At 36.3% G+C, this 16,728-nt stretch overlaps 1 protein-coding gene and 3 long non-coding RNA genes across 4 annotated transcripts; 3 read left to right on the top strand and 1 right to left on the bottom strand.

Moving 5' to 3' along the window:
• Nucleotides 1-2,572: 2,572 nt before the first annotated feature.
• On the bottom strand, nt 2,573-7,633 carry LOC137745676 (transcription initiation factor TFIID subunit 12). The gene is made up of 9 exons (XM_068485675.2): nt 7,023-7,633; nt 6,646-6,801; nt 5,253-5,858; nt 4,794-4,868; nt 4,179-4,257; nt 4,022-4,086; nt 3,829-3,864; nt 3,498-3,679; nt 2,573-2,931 (listed from the first exon to the last, which is right to left on the bottom strand). Exons 1-8 carry the CDS (start codon nt 7,569-7,571, stop codon nt 3,536-3,538), a joined length of 1,710 nt encoding a protein of 569 aa, XP_068341776.2. The 5' UTR covers nt 7,572-7,633; the 3' UTR covers nt 2,573-2,931; nt 3,498-3,535.
• A 2,388-nt stretch (nt 7,634-10,021) lies between these two features.
• Nucleotides 10,022-11,062, top strand: LOC148692553 (uncharacterized). Its single transcript, XR_015954060.1, has 2 exons — nt 10,022-10,204; nt 10,722-11,062. It is a non-coding gene; the product is annotated as an uncharacterized LOC148692553 (long non-coding RNA).
• A 1,497-nt stretch (nt 11,063-12,559) lies between these two features.
• LOC148692552 (uncharacterized) lies at nt 12,560-13,283 on the top strand. The gene is made up of 2 exons (XR_015954021.1): nt 12,560-12,742; nt 12,943-13,283. It is a non-coding gene; the product is annotated as an uncharacterized LOC148692552 (long non-coding RNA).
• A 1,497-nt stretch (nt 13,284-14,780) lies between these two features.
• LOC148692551 (uncharacterized) lies at nt 14,781-15,504 on the top strand. Its single transcript, XR_015954023.1, has 2 exons — nt 14,781-14,963; nt 15,164-15,504. It is a non-coding gene; the product is annotated as an uncharacterized LOC148692551 (long non-coding RNA).
• Nucleotides 15,505-16,728: the final 1,224 nt, after the last annotated feature.

Raw genomic sequence — 16,728 nt, 5'->3', positions numbered from 1 at the left:
AACACATGGAAAAGGCACTTTTTTTTTCCCGCATAAACAACATAATTTAGTTTTACGAATGATTTAGTGGTTAAAAATCTCAATGTATAAGATACACTAAAACGAAAAACAAACTTCAGCTCCTCTCCTTTGTGAGAATTTCTTTCTCTCCGTTGTGAGAGTGCTTCTGTGATACCTTCTAGACTCTTCGGTGGCACCGGCTCTAGCTTCGGCCGAGGTCAGGTGCTGTGTCCTTTCTCCCTTTTCTCCTACTTTTCTCCCTGCATCTACTGTTGGTTCTCCCCAATTTTCAATTTGGCCTATCCAATTCCTCCAACTTCGTGGGTTTTCTTCTTCCTAGTTCTTCCTTGCTTCATTTTTCAGCCATGTTCTCTGTCGAGTTCGTGTGTAGAGTTCCGGTGCGGGTGTTTTCCACACCACCACGTTCTCCTTTGTGTGGGCCGCTTGCGGCAGTGTTGCTCGGGACTTGTTCTGAGCTTCCACCTGGTGATTGGCCTCTTTCACTTGGATGACGATTAACCCTAACTTATGGCTGTGAGCATGAGACGTCAATGAAGGAGATGATCAGTAGTGGTCGGAGACCGTCGGTGGAGAAGGCAGTGGGCGCTTCTCGGATGTTCTTTGGTTTTGGGCTTTTGGGCTCATTCTCTGTTTCTGTTGTTTTTTCTTTCTATTTAGGCCCTTTTTGGTTGTTTATAGATGTTTGTTAGGCCTTTGTCTGTTTGTAAATTTATGTTTTGGTTGGAATAAAATCTTCCCCATGACCAAAAAAAAGATACACTAAAACATACTAGAAAATTCTTTTGAATATAGAGTTCGGTTACAATTGTACGTACCACTCAATGGCACAAACTTTATACAGAACCTAAAGTTGAGAAAAAATCACTAGATCTGTATATAGTATATACAAAATACAACCGTTGGTTTTCTAGACCGCTCAGTAGTACATTATGAAAGAACAATTGATTTCTGATGTTTGAATACTTGCTATCTTACAATCATTTCAATTTGTCACGTCTCATGCTCAGTACACCAGATTTCATGCCCTCAAATATCACGATGAAAATTTCCATAAAAAATAAAATGAATTTTTGAATTTATTGGGTTTTAATCGACTGAGATTTCTGATAGGTGCATTATTTATCATATTTTCATAATAATTAATAATTATCTCTAATTTTTGTTAAGGAATTGATTATAAAAGAGCCTTATTACTTTCCTTTTCTCAGTTTCAGCCATTTTGTGCACTTAGGACGTTTTTGGTGATAATTCGACTTTCCAGGGGAGTTTTGATGCAAGGCCAATTGGAGAAGGAAGCTAAGAGGCTGAAAATCGTTGTGTCCGAATTTCATAATTTTCCATGGAGCCATTCATTCCAGTTTCACAAATGAATCCCGCAGAAGTAACTTTCCTGTCAGAATTGCGCAGCTGTAGGAGAATGAAGATTTGAAGGCTTTCCCGATTTTTCCTAGTGTCTTGCAATATATGCCTGGAAATATAAGAGATAAAGCTACATTTTCCATATTTTTCCAGAAGATAAATCAACCCCAAAACTGGCGTGGAAGGCAGATGACGTGTTTCCCAAGTCAAGAAGGATTCTTTCCTATTTTGTGTCATTAATTGTTTAGGAGTTTGATTTATTTTAGGAGACTTTCTCCCACACCTTTTAGGATTTTTCTAGTTTAAATAAGGTCCCTAAGCTCTCTCTAAAACATCCATCCATATATCCATCCATCAATCCATCCATCCATCCATCTACCTCCACACCATACTACCATTCACCATCTCTGCAATTAGTGAAGAAGAGCTTAGGGACGTGCTTTGCCATGGATTCCGGGTTCTATCTTTTTTTTTTTCTTTTTCTATGTGTAACTAAGTTATTTTCTAAGGTTTATGATGAAGCCATGACGTGAATATTTGCTAAGTACTTTGTTGATTATTATCCGATTATATGCCATGCTATATTTTTAATCTTTGTAGGTATTTTATTCTAGGTTCGAGTTTCTAATGACTGATCACCTTTAGGAATTTTGCATCTAGAGATTTAGATAAATCTATGAGGATGACCAATATCAATTAGGTTTATTGGAACTAAGATAGACAAACTAGTGAGGATGACCAATATCAAGCTAGTCCTACTTGGTTGACATGATTCTGCTTAATGGGTTTTTATATGTTTAATTGTATGCCTAACCAATGGGATATAATTATCATGTAGAGATACAAGAGTTGATGCCTAACCACGGATTGATTCATACATTAGAATGAATAACCTGTAAAATTGGCATGGTAATTGGATAGTAATTAGCTCTAGAAAAAGTAAATAGGATTGTTATTGGTGGATTCATAACCTTAGGCTTTCTTGTGTCGTGTGTTTGTTTTAGTTAATTGTCTTTTCTTTTTCTTGTTAATTTTAGTCTTAATCAATTACTCGATTATTCAACTCAATCTATCATTTGTTTGCTTAATTAAATCTAGCGTGATTAATCAATTAAATTGGTGTTAAAGCAATCCTTGTGAGATCAACCTCGTATTTGCATATATTACTACAATTGATTCGTGCGCTTGCAAGTTTAATTTGGTTTAAATCAATCTATTATTTAGGTTGGTTTAAATATACATCAATTTCGATCTAAATTTTTACTATATTGGTAAAGATGGATGATAAGAAAAATACAACACTATGAACTTGCCCATATGCACTGCAGTGACAAATTTGAGTTCTTCCATATACAACTGGTTAGAGAGGTATTGCTGGTGATCCGAAAGGTTCAGCAGAACTTCGTACATTCAATGCAACCCCCCGGGGAGACTTCTGGTTCCTTACTTCCAGGAAGACTTCGGCCGCTAGGATTCTCCTCATTCGATCGTCAGATCAAGAAATTTTACAGCAAAATTTGGCCCCTGCACTAATTATGCGATGCCAGAGACCTGTCGACAATTGGAAAGAAGCACAACAATTAGTACTTCACATCGTATGTAAAAACTGCACACAGTTGAAACCACACATGCAGCATTTAACAATGGCAGAAGATAAAGGAGATATACAGAAACAACTGGACATGACAACCGCTCCTCTCGCTTGACCATTTGGAACTCTGTTAATTAAAACCCGAGACGAGAAGCATCATGACCCGAAAATTAATTCCTGATGCTAATTACAGACCAACGCAATTTGATATATTTATCAAACCCCAATCCAGGGAAGGAGGAACATTTTTTTTTTCTTTTTGGTAAATAATGGAAGAGAAGTTATAAGAACTACCGTCTACATATGGTATTCATTTAATAACCTCACACAAACCAATCTGTTGGCTAACCAACCACCAGGGCCAGTTAAGAGCGAGAGTAGAATCCAACATTAACACTTCCACAAGCAACACAGGATAGACATTATAACCTTGAAACCAAGAAATCCTGAACTGTCTACATGCATAAACTTGTAGTAAGCATAATAAAATAATTGAACACAAATATCAGCATCGTATTTGACACACCTTTTTAGTATAAAATCTGCTCGTAACAGTTCACGTCATTATGTAACTTCACGCATTTTAGAGTTTTGGGAGAGTATGATGTTGGCAGGTGTCTTAACAAGACCACCCTTTGCATTTCCAGTGGCTTGTCCGGTGGGATTCCTAGCATTTGCTGTCTCAGTTGCTACTATGGACTTCTTTATCTGCCAAAGAAGGGAAGGAGAAAATTAAACAAAAATAAAACATGACAAACCCAACAATAAGCTTTACATATTCATAACCATTAATGATGCATTATTCTAACCAGCCAAGTTCAAACAAAAACAGCAAAGAAAACGCCGGACAAACTTACCACAGCAAGGCGCTCCTTGTGCATGTCATTTGTAAGCTGCAAAACCATCACAAAAAGCAATCAACAATTAATGAAGCACTAAAAGGATTTTCATTTTTTTTTTTTTTTTTTTTTTTTTTTTTTTGGCATACCATAAACATACGTTTTTAAGTTTTACTACAAAAGTATTAGTAACCAGTCAGTCAATGCTTACTGGTTTTCTGAAGCCTTTAATCTCATCACCACCGAACCCAGGAAGAGTTATATTCCAATTTTTTTCTGGACGAAACGAATAAACACAGAATATTTAAGCACTAGATGTACATAATGTGAACAGAAACATCATCTAGCACTTCTCCCACATAACTAACCAATATGTAGAAGTATGTCTTTTGCTTCTAATTGAGTTGATTTTCTATGCTTGGCTAGTGAGCAACTAAATGTTGTGATCTGCACACGGAAAATAAAACATGTTGGCAACATAAGAATTATGAACAAAATAGAATAGATATATATATGTAGAAACCTATAACTGGCGATAATGAAAAGTCAATCATTATAGAGCATATTGAAAATTAGTGAAGCAAAAAGACAATATGAAACAAGTATGCAAAATAAAGCCTTTCCCTATGAAGTTAGTGCTGGCCACAACAATTCCATATTATCGAGGAATTTTTTTTTATATCCAAGCACCTACTTCAGCTAGACAAGATATGGACACAAAGGATACCCATGAGTTTAACCAAAAAAAAAAAAAAGAAAGATAGCAAGCACTTACAAATTAAGAAATTGTGAAACATATGCAGATCATATTATATGAAGAAGCTAAAAATAGCCATGGTTAGCAGCATACAAAAAGGCCCAGTATCACAAAATAAGGCAATTCTAATTTTCCAACATTTGTTTAGGCATACATGCCTAATAATCAGGGATATCTTTTAAGTGCATGAAAAAACAAAACACAAAATACTAGCTCAATTACTCACAGAATCAACAAATTCATCTGCAACGTCCATGAGAATTTCTTCAACTTCTGGATCCAACTTCTCAGATGGATCAATCTGTCCAAAAGCTAAAAACTCAGTAACAGGAAGCAAAAAGGAAGATTAATTTTAAATATAAACGAAAAAAGAAATTTTAGTCAAGCGGTTGGGTTAGGCAATCCCCTCTTACTAAATGTGGAGCATATGTTAGAAAAAGGATACAGCAATTTAGAGAGATCGGAGCTGCCAATTAACATACTAGAGGTAATGTTTCTCTCCCCAGTATAAATGGGTGAAACTTGTTCCTTTAAGAACCATTAACAAGTGATATGAACATCCACTCCAACGCAGAAGGAATGCCTCTTAGATTTAACTTTAACAATGAATACTGATGAAACCTCAGCATAAATGCTAGCATGAGCGAATATCAAAGTATGGTGAAAGAAGGCCAACATGACTCACCTGGTTGACTAGCTCACAGATGCTTCTTTTGCCAAGAATTCTATTACAAGATTCATCAGTTTCTGGACTAGGTGTTTTATTTTGGGCCCCTGATTGGACCGCGTTAGGCTGTGCAGCTACAAGAGTAGAAGACTTGGGATTTACAGGGCCCTGAACCCTTGTGATTTGTTGCTGACGAGGCATGGTTTGTGGGACCCTTGATGGCTGAACTTGTTGGCCAAAATGCTCGGGACCCTGATGTGATGAGGAAGGTTGTTGATGTTGCGCAGATGATGTATGCTGTTGCTGTGAAGCTGAAGGCATGGGATGGTGCTGTTGCGGTGAAGCAGAAGGCAGTGGATGGTGCTTCTGCTGTGAAGCTGAAGGCATGGAATGGTGCTGCTGCTGGGGAGCTGTAGGATGGGGCTGTTGCTGCGGAAGATGCAACCTTTGCTGCATGGATGGCGAGTTCATCTGCTGCCTATATGAAGGGGATGGCATAGGCGGCTTCCCTTGTGACCCAGATGACAACCATGGCTGAGTATGAGGCTGCAAACCTGGAGATGTATTTGGTGATGAACCAGATCCCACTGATGAAACTCGTAAAAGGCTGTGCCCTTGGAAATTCTGCATAAAGGAAATGGAATAAGCAAACATACTTGGAGAACATTAAAAAAAAGGAACTTTAAAGTTTAAGGTCAAAAGCGAAGAATGCATGGTTCCATTAGAACAGTAAAAAAAAAAAAAAAAAAAGCAGGACACACAAATGGTACCCCCGAGCATATTCAACTTACACAATACTAAATGAAAAATGACGTCAGGTTCCCGGAAACAAAATTCAAACAATACCATAACATAACTTATTAATCTTCACTATCAAATTCTTTACCCTATGTTTGGATAAGGGATTTTCAAAGTCCCACGGAACTTTAAAGTTTAGACTCTATTGTTAAAAATGCACTAGAAGAGCACTACCAAGTACCAACGAATTACTCAAGAATTACAAAGCTGCTACTAAACGCTCAAGAATTCAAATGACACAGTTCAATGAGCTATTTGAACGTTCCCTCAGATATATTGCATTCAAGTCACTCTATCTAACTTTCGTAAGCATTCCTAACAAATTTGGCCTAAGTTCCACTTTCCTTTTAAGTTCCTCGTCCACACTGACCATGAAAAAAGAACCTAACAACACAACTCCAGTCCTTTGTTTGCTTCGCTAACAGTATATTGAAGTTAAAAAGACCAAATTCCACAATAAATCCAATCAGAAAAACCTTAGCAGGCAACATAGATCGTCTTTATCAGTTTTGAAAGAGCACTGTCGCATTATATATCCAGATTTCCACATGTCCACAAACTACATATTGCACATCGAAATCAAAATAGTAAAATGTAGAAACTGGATACTGACTTGGGAAGACGGCGACTGATGACTCGCAGTAGATGGCGGCCTCACAGAGGATTGAACTGGCCTCTGTGTATGATGTGCCGGAATCCCAGTTGGCCGCATTTGAGAACTAGAACCGAGTGAACCCATCATCCCCATTCCCTGCATTGACGGTCTCACCTATATATCCCCCAAAAACAAACTACTACTAAATATTCCAGCAGCAAGTAAACCAGAAAAATATCTATCTAAACAAAATCAAAACACGGTAAAATTACAAACTGTAAGTCCAAATTGGTCACCCAACATATACCAAAATATCAAATAATCCATAAAATTGTCTTCTTTTTCTTTTGTGGGAAGTAACAAAGATATAATAATGAATGGCGTTACAATGTCACCTGGGAAGGACTGGAATTGGATACAGATTCAGGCACAGAGACACCGCCGCGGCCCATCCCACCAAAATGATGCCCATAGGAAGACGAATACGGAGCGGGTTGGGGAGGAGAAGGGCCGCTGTGATGCGCGGGAACACCAATGGAAATGCCGCCCCTCGGCGGGGGAGGCTGGGAGGCTGAAGGCGGCGGAGGAGGAGGCCCAGACGAAGCGGAAGAAGAAGGCGAAGGGTAGTGGTGGAAGTGGGACTGCTGCCAGGGGGGAGGACGAGCCAATGTGGAGGGAGTTCTGGGCTGCGAAGGGGGTGGAAGGGACTGGGGTGGCGGTTGCGGTTGATGTAGTGGTTGTGGTGGTAATGGGGTGGAGGGTTTAGGGTTAGGGTTAGGGTTTGGGAGAACGGGGGTTGGGGTGGAGGTTGGAGTGGTTGGTAAGGAGGAGGGCGCCGGTGGCTGAGGCTGAGGTGGAGGCTGGGATTGGGCGGTTGGGGGTGATTCGGTTGTTGGTTGGGAGGTGGAGGGAGTTGGGGTGGTGGTGGAGTTCTGTTGGTCCATGTCAGTTTGTTGGGGTGTTGGGAAGGAGGGAAATTTTGGGTCTTTATTCGGATTACGGTTTCTGGGCTTTTATAGGGGAGCAGAATGCGAGCATAGTATGTAGCTTTATCCCTTTGTGTCAGATTTTTTGTTTTTTATTTTTTATTTTTGTTGGAAAAAGAAAAAAAAAGTTCTTTTTCTTTTTAAAGTGGGCCGAGACCTTGACATTTAGGTCCAATGACTAGGGACATGTTTGAGAAAGAAAATGATAATAATTACTATTTTTTATTAAAAAATTGAGGTATTCATCAAATTCCCCCCTTAACTTGTGATCATTAGCCAATTTCCCCCCTCAACTTTAATTTTGGTCAATTTCCCCCCTCAACTCTCATAATTAGTCAATTTCCCCCCTCAACTTTAATTTAGCCAATTTCCCCCCTCAACTCTTATAATTAGTCAATTTGCACCCTACTGTTAATTTTTTAATTTGATCATAATTAAACAAGTGTGTGTAAGAAACTAAATAAGATGTATGTTAATCATGTTCCTATATCTTTATCCTATTACAAATAGATTAAAATTTAGAATTTTACAATTTATCATAGATAGTATTATTAGTCATAATAAATCAGTATGGAGTAATTTTATTTGATTTTTGACTATACAAAATTGATAACGAAAAGGATTGATGTGTAAATTTTTGTATGTAAATACAATTTTCTTTATAAAAGTGAAAGCTAAGTTCAAGTAAATTGCAGAGAATCGAGCTTTAGTGAAAAAAATGGCTAGTCTATTCATAATTTTCGACTCCTTATTAAGAAAAACCCATTTTATTGAAATAGGTCTGATCCATAAGTTTAGGATTATTATTTATTTTTGTTATTATTTCTTCTTCTACATGCTTTAAACCCGATTCATAACTTTTTCTTATAATAAACCCATATCACATACTAATTGTATTATGTTTTTGTATATTTTACCCTATATTATGCAAGTGAGTTTATGTTAATTTTAGTACTTTGTTGGAAGTTATTAGAAAGATTGAAAATTAAGAAAAGAATAGATGGAAAATTAAAAAAAAAAAAATAACAGTAGGGTGCAAATTGACTAATTTTGAGAGTTGAGGGGGGAAATTGGCCAAATTAAAGTTGAAGGGGGAAATTGACTAATTATGAGAGTTGAGGGGGGAAATTGGCCAAAATTAAAGTTGAGGGGGGAAATTGACCAATGGTCACAAGTTCAGGGGGGAATTGATGAATACCTCTAAAAAATAATAAAAAAATAATAATAAAAAATTTAGATCATCAAAGTGAACGGATCAAATTGAACGGAGACAAGATTAAATAAGAGTGTAGGAAAAAAATGTTTTAATTATTATTTTTCATTTGAGAATGCTTATGCAAAAAGTATTTTTGCTCCTAAGCACTTTTGTTCAAAGCATAATGAATTATACAAAAAGTGTTTTTTTTAGGAGCGTTCGAGATTAAGTTTATGAAGGCATTGAATAGTGATGGAGTAGGTTAATCAACTGACTAAGTGAATTGCTAAAGACAATTACGAGTGACCTAGTTCAGCAAGCATGCATGATACGAGGCCTTGAGTTTCTAGGGCCATACTTTTATATAGTGATCGTAGGTGTTTTTGTATTCATTGTATTCAGACTTCCCTGCATTATCTATTCGTATGGTTAGTGGAGGACACATTGCATATGAATTTAATGTAATTATCTTATTATTTTTACAAACACAAAAATACATTAAAAGATATATAATACGATTGGATGACATGTAAAAATATAAAACATCAAGTATAACTTCATTGATAATTTCATCAAAAGGATATATTTCTCTTTGATTTTCACTTACACATGTTTTGATTTTCATTTATTTTTCATAATATCCGACTGCCTTTATTAATACGACAAGCAAGATCTCAAGGGATTATTTGAATTTGATCTAAAGTAAATGTCTTTTCCGCAAGAACACTGACAAGTTCCAGGCACACAATGCATTATGCAGTGAGAACTGGTATGCAGTATGCTTTGTTAACTGCATCAAAACAACATGTACAATGCTAATTTTTCGCTGTACCGTTCATATAAAAGTTACCTGTATGCAATAAAATTCCAAAACTCCTCAGGCGTACATTAGTTTGGAAACTTTCTAAGAACGGATTTCATACCAAAACACGCCGTGCCTCTTTTGTGGAAAACATTTCTTCTTCAAAATGGAAACAAATCTCTTCAGATTAGGGATCACAATGCCATCTGTAGCAAGTAATCATTCAGCAATGAGGAAACTTCCATTCATGGATTCTAACGTGTCTAAGTGCATCGTGTTCTCCTATTGTATCTATAATCTCTTCAGAAAATGCATTGTGATTTCTTTCCATAAACGCTATAAAACGGGCCTTGATACGTTTCCAGAAATGCACAAACCTTGCAACATTGTTATTTTCCTAATCGAGTATAATATCATACAACGGATACAAAAATACCTATGATCACCATATAAATATGGCCCTATAGGCTCATAATGCTACCATCACGAAGTTTAGAAGAGCAGAATTTCACTACTAACTTAGATACCACATACTCCTCCAAGCAAAAATGACGAAGACTTGTGCGATAATAGTGTGCTTCCTTCTCATCCTTGGTAGATCCTCATTTGATCAAATTTTAAATATCTTCGACAATGTGCCTAAAGTTTTGTTATTAATATTTAGAATCAATATATATGTGTGTGTGTGTGTGTGTGATGTCTAGGTGGAGATATATACATATGTAAGGGTGATATATATATTAGTACTGGATTGCAGATATAATGTTATCGGACATGGATGTCGATGCAGGTTTGCAAGGACACTGACAAGTTCCAGGCACACTGTGATCACCATATAAATATGGCCCTATAGGCTACCACAAAAATGACGAAGACTTGTGCGATAATAGTGTGCTTCCTTCTCATCCTTGGTAGATCCTCGTTTGATCAAATTTTAAATATCTTCGACAATGTGCCTAAAGTTTTGTTATTAATATTTAGAATCAATATATGTGTGTGTGTGTGTGTGTGTGTGTGAAGTCTAGGTGGAGATATATACATATGTAAGGGTGATATATATATTAGTACTGGATTGCAGATATAATGTTATCGGACATGGATGTCGATGCAGGTTTGCAAGATGGAGCTAAAAGTAGAGAACTGGAACCTGCAAGGAACGCTGATCCCCTATCCTCGTCTGCGTTGGCATCCCTGTCTCCGGCACCCTATCATCTGGAATGCATAAGTGAAGAACAATGCTATGAGTATAAGTGTGAGGATCCTCACTGCATCATGCATTGTGTTCAGGAAACTTGTCAATGCTCTTGCGGAATCATGTTCAAATAATCAGTTGAGCTCTTTTCTTGATCCATTCGGATATGAAAAATAAGTGCATTTCAAGACATGTATAAGTGAAATTCATAGAGAAATATGTCCTCGTGATGATATTATCAATGAAGTTACACTTCAGATTTTCATTTTAATTAAGGTTTTATATTTGTACTTGGTTGTACCCTCGCAAATCTCTCATGCACCAAGCCGTAAGCTTCAAGTCACCTAATAAACTATGACGATAAATTTTTTGTAAGGTTTAGGGTTTACTACTTGAAAACTTTCTTCAGCAAACGCTGAAAATTGATTGTGCTTCAAATTGAAAACCCTTTCAACGTGGTTGATAAGATTTTAGTTTTTTAGCTCAATATTGGTTCGAAATCGAAAAAGCTCTGAACTTGCAATCATTCTACCCTTACTTTTTACAATTCTCTTTTTAATACCGCTTGCAAATCTCTCATGTACCGAGGGACAAATCCTTATTTCACCCAAAATAAACTATGACGAAAATAAAAAAAATGCATCAAACTAAATGCGCTCAATTTTACACTTGCTCAGTTATTAATTTCGTAATCGTAAAAACTCTAAACCAACGGAATGAGTTTTAATTCCACACGTTTTCCAAAATTTGGGCTAAAAAACGCAGATAATATTTCCTTTTTCTTAAGCCATAAGAAAGTTGTATATAGCAGCCAAAATACGGCAGGGGTGGTGAACCGAATTCAATGTGTCTACACCAGCTCTGGTGTCGGCTTTTAGGTGCCGAATACAACTGCGAGAGGGAGGCGGAATCAACCAAAACCTACCAACCAAACCCTCACTTACAAATTTTTTGTCAAACCATAAATTTGATTAAACTAAATGTTAAATTAGTCATAAAAAAAGATTTAAACAAATGCCGTAAGGCAAGAATTCAATACTTTTTTACAACTATAGGAAAAAGCTATATTGCTCACAATTATAAAATAACAAGAATTATATATTGACATCTCACGATATGTCTAATTACTATACTTTTTTAATCTACACTAGTATTTACCTACACATTTTGTGTGTGAACACAATTTTTTAGAAAATGAGAAGGAGAGAGAGAGAACATCGGAAGAGTAAGAGGTTTTTGTTTTTGATTTTTTTTTAATATTAGAGGTATTTTAACATTACTTGTAGCACACAATGCATTATGCAGTGAGAACTGGTATGCAGTATGCTTTGTTAACTGCATCAAAACAACATGTACAGCGCTAATTTTTCGATGTACCGTTCATATAAAAGTTACCTATATGCAATAAAATTCCAAACTCCTCTGGCGTACATTAGTTTGGAAACTTTCTGAGAACGGATTTCAGACCAAAACACGCCGTGCCTCTTTTGTGGAAAACCTTTCTTCTTCAAAATGGAAACAAATCTCTTCAGATTAGGGATCACAATGCCATCTGTAGCAAGTAATCATTCAGCAATGAGGAAACTTCCATTCATGGATTCTAACGTGTCTAAGTGCATCGTGTTCTCCTATGCTAACTATAATCTCTTCAGAAAATGCATTGTGATTTCTTTCCATAAACGCTATAAAACGGGCCTTGATACGTTTCCAGAAATGCACAAACCTTGCAACATTGTTATTTTCCTAATCGAGTACAATATCATACAACGGATACAAAAACACCTATGATCACCATATAAATATGGCCCTATAGGCTCATAATGCTACCATCACGAAGTTTAGGAGAGCAGAATTTCACTACAAACTTAGATACCACATACTCCTCCAAGCAAAAATGACGAAGACTTGTGCGATAATAGTGTGCTTCCTTCTCATCCTTGGTAGATCCTCGTTTGATCAAATTTTAAATATCTTCGACAATGTGCCTAAAGTTTTGTTATTAATATTTAGAATCAATATATGTGTGTGTGTGTGTGTGTGTGTGTGAAGTCTAGGTGGAGATATATACATATGTAAGGGTGATATATATATTAGTACTGGATTGCAGATATAATGTTATCGGACATGGATGTCGATGCAGGTTTGCAAGATGGAGCTAAAAGTAGAGAACTGGAACCTGCAAGGAACGCTGATCCCCTATCCTCGTCTGCGTTGGCATCCCTGTCTCCGGCACCCTATCATCTGGAATGCATAAGTGAAGAACAATGCTATGAGTATAAGTGTGAGGATCCTCACTGCATCATGCATTGTGTTCAGGAAACTTGTCAATGCTCTTGCGGAATCATGTTCAAATAATCAGTTGAGCTCTTTTCTTGATCCATTCGGATATGAAAAATAAGTGCATTTCAAGACATGTATAAGTGAAATTCATAGAGAAATATGTCCTCGTGATGATATTATCAATGAAGTTACACTTCAGATTTTCATTTTAATTAAGGTTTTATATTTGTACTTGGTTGTACCCTCGCAAATCTCTCATGCACCAAGCCGTAAGCTTCAAGTCACCTAATAAACTATGACGATAAATTTTTTGTAAGGTTTAGGGTTTACTACTTGAAAACTTTCTTCAGCAAACGCTGAAAATTGATTGTGCTTCAAATTGAAAACCCTTTCAACGTGGTTGATAAGATTTTAGTTTTTTAGCTCAATATTGGTTCGAAATCGAAAAAGCTCTGAACTTGCAATCATTCTACCCTTACTTTTTACAATTCTCTTTTTAATACCGCTTGCAAATCTCTCATGTACCGAGGGACAAATCCTTATTTCACCCAAAATAAACTATGACGAAAATAAAAAAAATGCATCAAACTAAATGCGCTCAATTTTACACTTGCTCAGTTATTAATTTCGTAATCGTAAAAACTCTAAACCAACGGAATGAGTTTTAATTCCACACGTTTTCCAAAATTTGGGCTAAAAAACGCAGATAATATTTCCTTTTTCTTAAGCCATAAGAAAGTTGTATATAGCAGCCAAAATACGGCAGGGGTGGTGAACCGAATTCAATGTGTCTACACCAGCTCTGGTGTCGGCTTTTAGGTGCCGAATACAACTGCGAGAGGGAGGCGGAATCAACCAAAACCTACCAACCAAACCCTCACTTACAAATTTTTTGTCAAACCATAAATTTGATTAAACTAAATGTTAAATTAGTCATAAAAAAAGATTTAAACAAATGCCGTAAGGCAAGAATTCAATACTTTTTTACAACTATAGGAAAAAGCTATATTGCTCACAATTATAAAATAACAAGAATTATATATTGACATCTCACGATATGTCTAATTACTATACTTTTTTAATCTACACTAGTATTTACCTACACATTTTGTGTGTGAACACAATTTTTTAGAAAATGAGAAGGAGAGAGAGAGAACATCGGAAGAGTAAGAGGTTTTTGTTTTTGATTTTTTTTTAATATTAGAGGTATTTTAACATTACTTGTAGCACACAATGCATTATGCAGTGAGAACTGGTATGCAGTATGCTTTGTTAACTGCATCAAAACAACATGTACAGCGCTAATTTTTCGATGTACCGTTCATATAAAAGTTACCTATATGCAATAAAATTCCAAACTCCTCTGGCGTACATTAGTTTGGAAACTTTCTGAGAACGGATTTCAGACCAAAACACGCCGTGCCTCTTTTGTGGAAAACCTTTCTTCTTCAAAATGGAAACAAATCTCTTCAGATTAGGGATCACAATGCCATCTGTAGCAAGTAATCATTCAGCAATGAGGAAACTTCCATTCATGGATTCTAACGTGTCTAAGTGCATCGTGTTCTCCTATGCTAACTATAATCTCTTCAGAAAATGCATTGTGATTTCTTTCCATAAACGCTATAAAACGGGCCTTGATACGTTTCCAGAAATGCACAAACCTTGCAACATTGTTATTTTCCTAATCGAGTACAATATCATACAACGGATACAAAAACACCTATGATCACCATATAAATATGGCCCTATAGGCTCATAATGCTACCATCACGAAGTTTAGGAGAGCAGAATTTCACTACAAACTTAGATACCACATACTCCTCCAAGCAAAAATGACGAAGACTTGTGCGATAATAGTGTGCTTCCTTCTCATCCTTGGTAGATCCTCGTTTGATCAAATTTTAAATATCTTCGACAATGTGCCTAAAGTTTTGTTATTAATATTTAGAATCAATATATGTGTGTGTGTGTGTGTGTGTGTGTGAAGTCTAGGTGGAGATATATACATATGTAAGGGTGATATATATATTAGTACTGGATTGCAGATATAATGTTATCGGACATGGATGTCGATGCAGGTTTGCAAGATGGAGCTAAAAGTAGAGAACTGGAACCTGCAAGGAACGCTGATCCCCTATCCTCGTCTGCGTTGGCATCCCTGTCTCCGGCACCCTATCATCTGGAATGCATAAGTGAAGAACAATGCTATGAGTATAAGTGTGAGGATCCTCACTGCATCATGCATTGTGTTCAGGAAACTTGTCAATGCTCTTGCGGAATCATGTTCAAATAATCAGTTGAGCTCTTTTCTTGATCCATTCGGATATGAAAAATAAGTGCATTTCAAGACATGTATAAGTGAAATTCATAGAGAAATATGTCCTCGTGATGATATTATCAATGAAGTTACACTTCAGATTTTCATTTTAATTAAGGTTTTATATTTGTACTTGGTTGTACCCTCGCAAATCTCTCATGCACCAAGCCGTAAGCTTCAAGTCACCTAATAAACTATGACGATAAATTTTTTGTAAGGTTTAGGGTTTACTACTTGAAAACTTTCTTCAGCAAACGCTGAAAATTGATTGTGCTTCAAATTGAAAACCCTTTCAACGTGGTTGATAAGATTTTAGTTTTTTAGCTCAATATTGGTTCGAAATCGAAAAAGCTCTGAACTTGCAATCATTCTACCCTTACTTTTTACAATTCTCTTTTTAATACCGCTTGCAAATCTCTCATGTACCGAGGGACAAATCCTTATTTCACCCAAAATAAACTATGACGAAAATAAAAAAAATGCATCAAACTAAATGCGCTCAATTTTACACTTGCTCAGTTATTAATTTCGTAATCGTAAAAACTCTAAACCAACGGAATGAGTTTTAATTCCACACGTTTTCCAAAATTTGGGCTAAAAAACGCAGATAATATTTCCTTTTTCTTAAGCCATAAGAAAGTTGTATATAGCAGCCAAAATACGGCAGGGGTGGTGAACCGAATTCAATGTGTCTACACCAGCTCTGGTGTCGGCTTTTAGGTGCCGAATACAACTGCGAGAGGGAGGCGGAATCAACCAAAACCTACCAACCAAACCCTCACTTACAAATTTTTTGTCAAACCATAAATTTGATTAAACTAAATGTTAAATTAGTCATAAAAAAAGATTTAAACAAATGCCGTAAGGCAAGAATTCAATACTTTTTTACAACTATAGGAAAAAGCTATATTGCTCACAATTATAAAATAACAAGAATTATATATTGACATCTCACGATATGTCTAATTACTATACTTTTTTAATCTACACTAGTATTTACCTACACATTTTGTGTGTGAACACAATTTTTTAGAAAATGAGAAGGAGAGAGAGAGAACATCGGAAGAGTAAGAGGTTTTTGTTTTTGATTTTTTTTTAATATTAGAGGTATTTTAACATTACTTGTAGCACACAATGCATTATGCAGTGAGAACTGGTATGCAGTATGCTTTGTTAACTGCATCAAAACAACATGTACAGCGCTAATTTTTCGATGTACCGTTCATATAAAAGTTACCTATATGCAATAAAATTCCAAACTCCTCTGGCGTACATTAGTTTGGAAACTTTCTGAGAACGGATTTCAGACCAAAACACGCCGTGCCT

This window comes from Pyrus communis, chromosome 12 (genome assembly GCF_041283825.1).
Source record: "Pyrus communis isolate YQ-2024b chromosome 12, ASM4128382v1, whole genome shotgun sequence".
Lineage (NCBI taxonomy): Eukaryota > Viridiplantae > Streptophyta > Magnoliopsida > Rosales > Rosaceae > Pyrus > Pyrus communis.
The sequence above is the reverse complement of the archived record's forward strand: the minus strand, read 5'-3'. Positions and strand labels throughout refer to the sequence as shown.

Coding starts and splice junctions, on each gene's coding strand:
- LOC137745676 (XM_068485675.2), bottom strand. CDS start 7,571: ATGGACCAACAGAACTCCACCACCACCCCAACTCCCTCCACCTCCCAA. Junction 6,802..7,022: donor CCAATTCCAGTCCTTCCCAG/GTGACATTGTAA, acceptor GGGGATATATAG/GTGAGACCGTCAATGCAGGG. Junction 4,869..5,252: donor TCTGTGAGCTAGTCAACCAG/GTGAGTCATGTT, acceptor GCTTTTGGACAG/ATTGATCCATCTGAGAAGTT.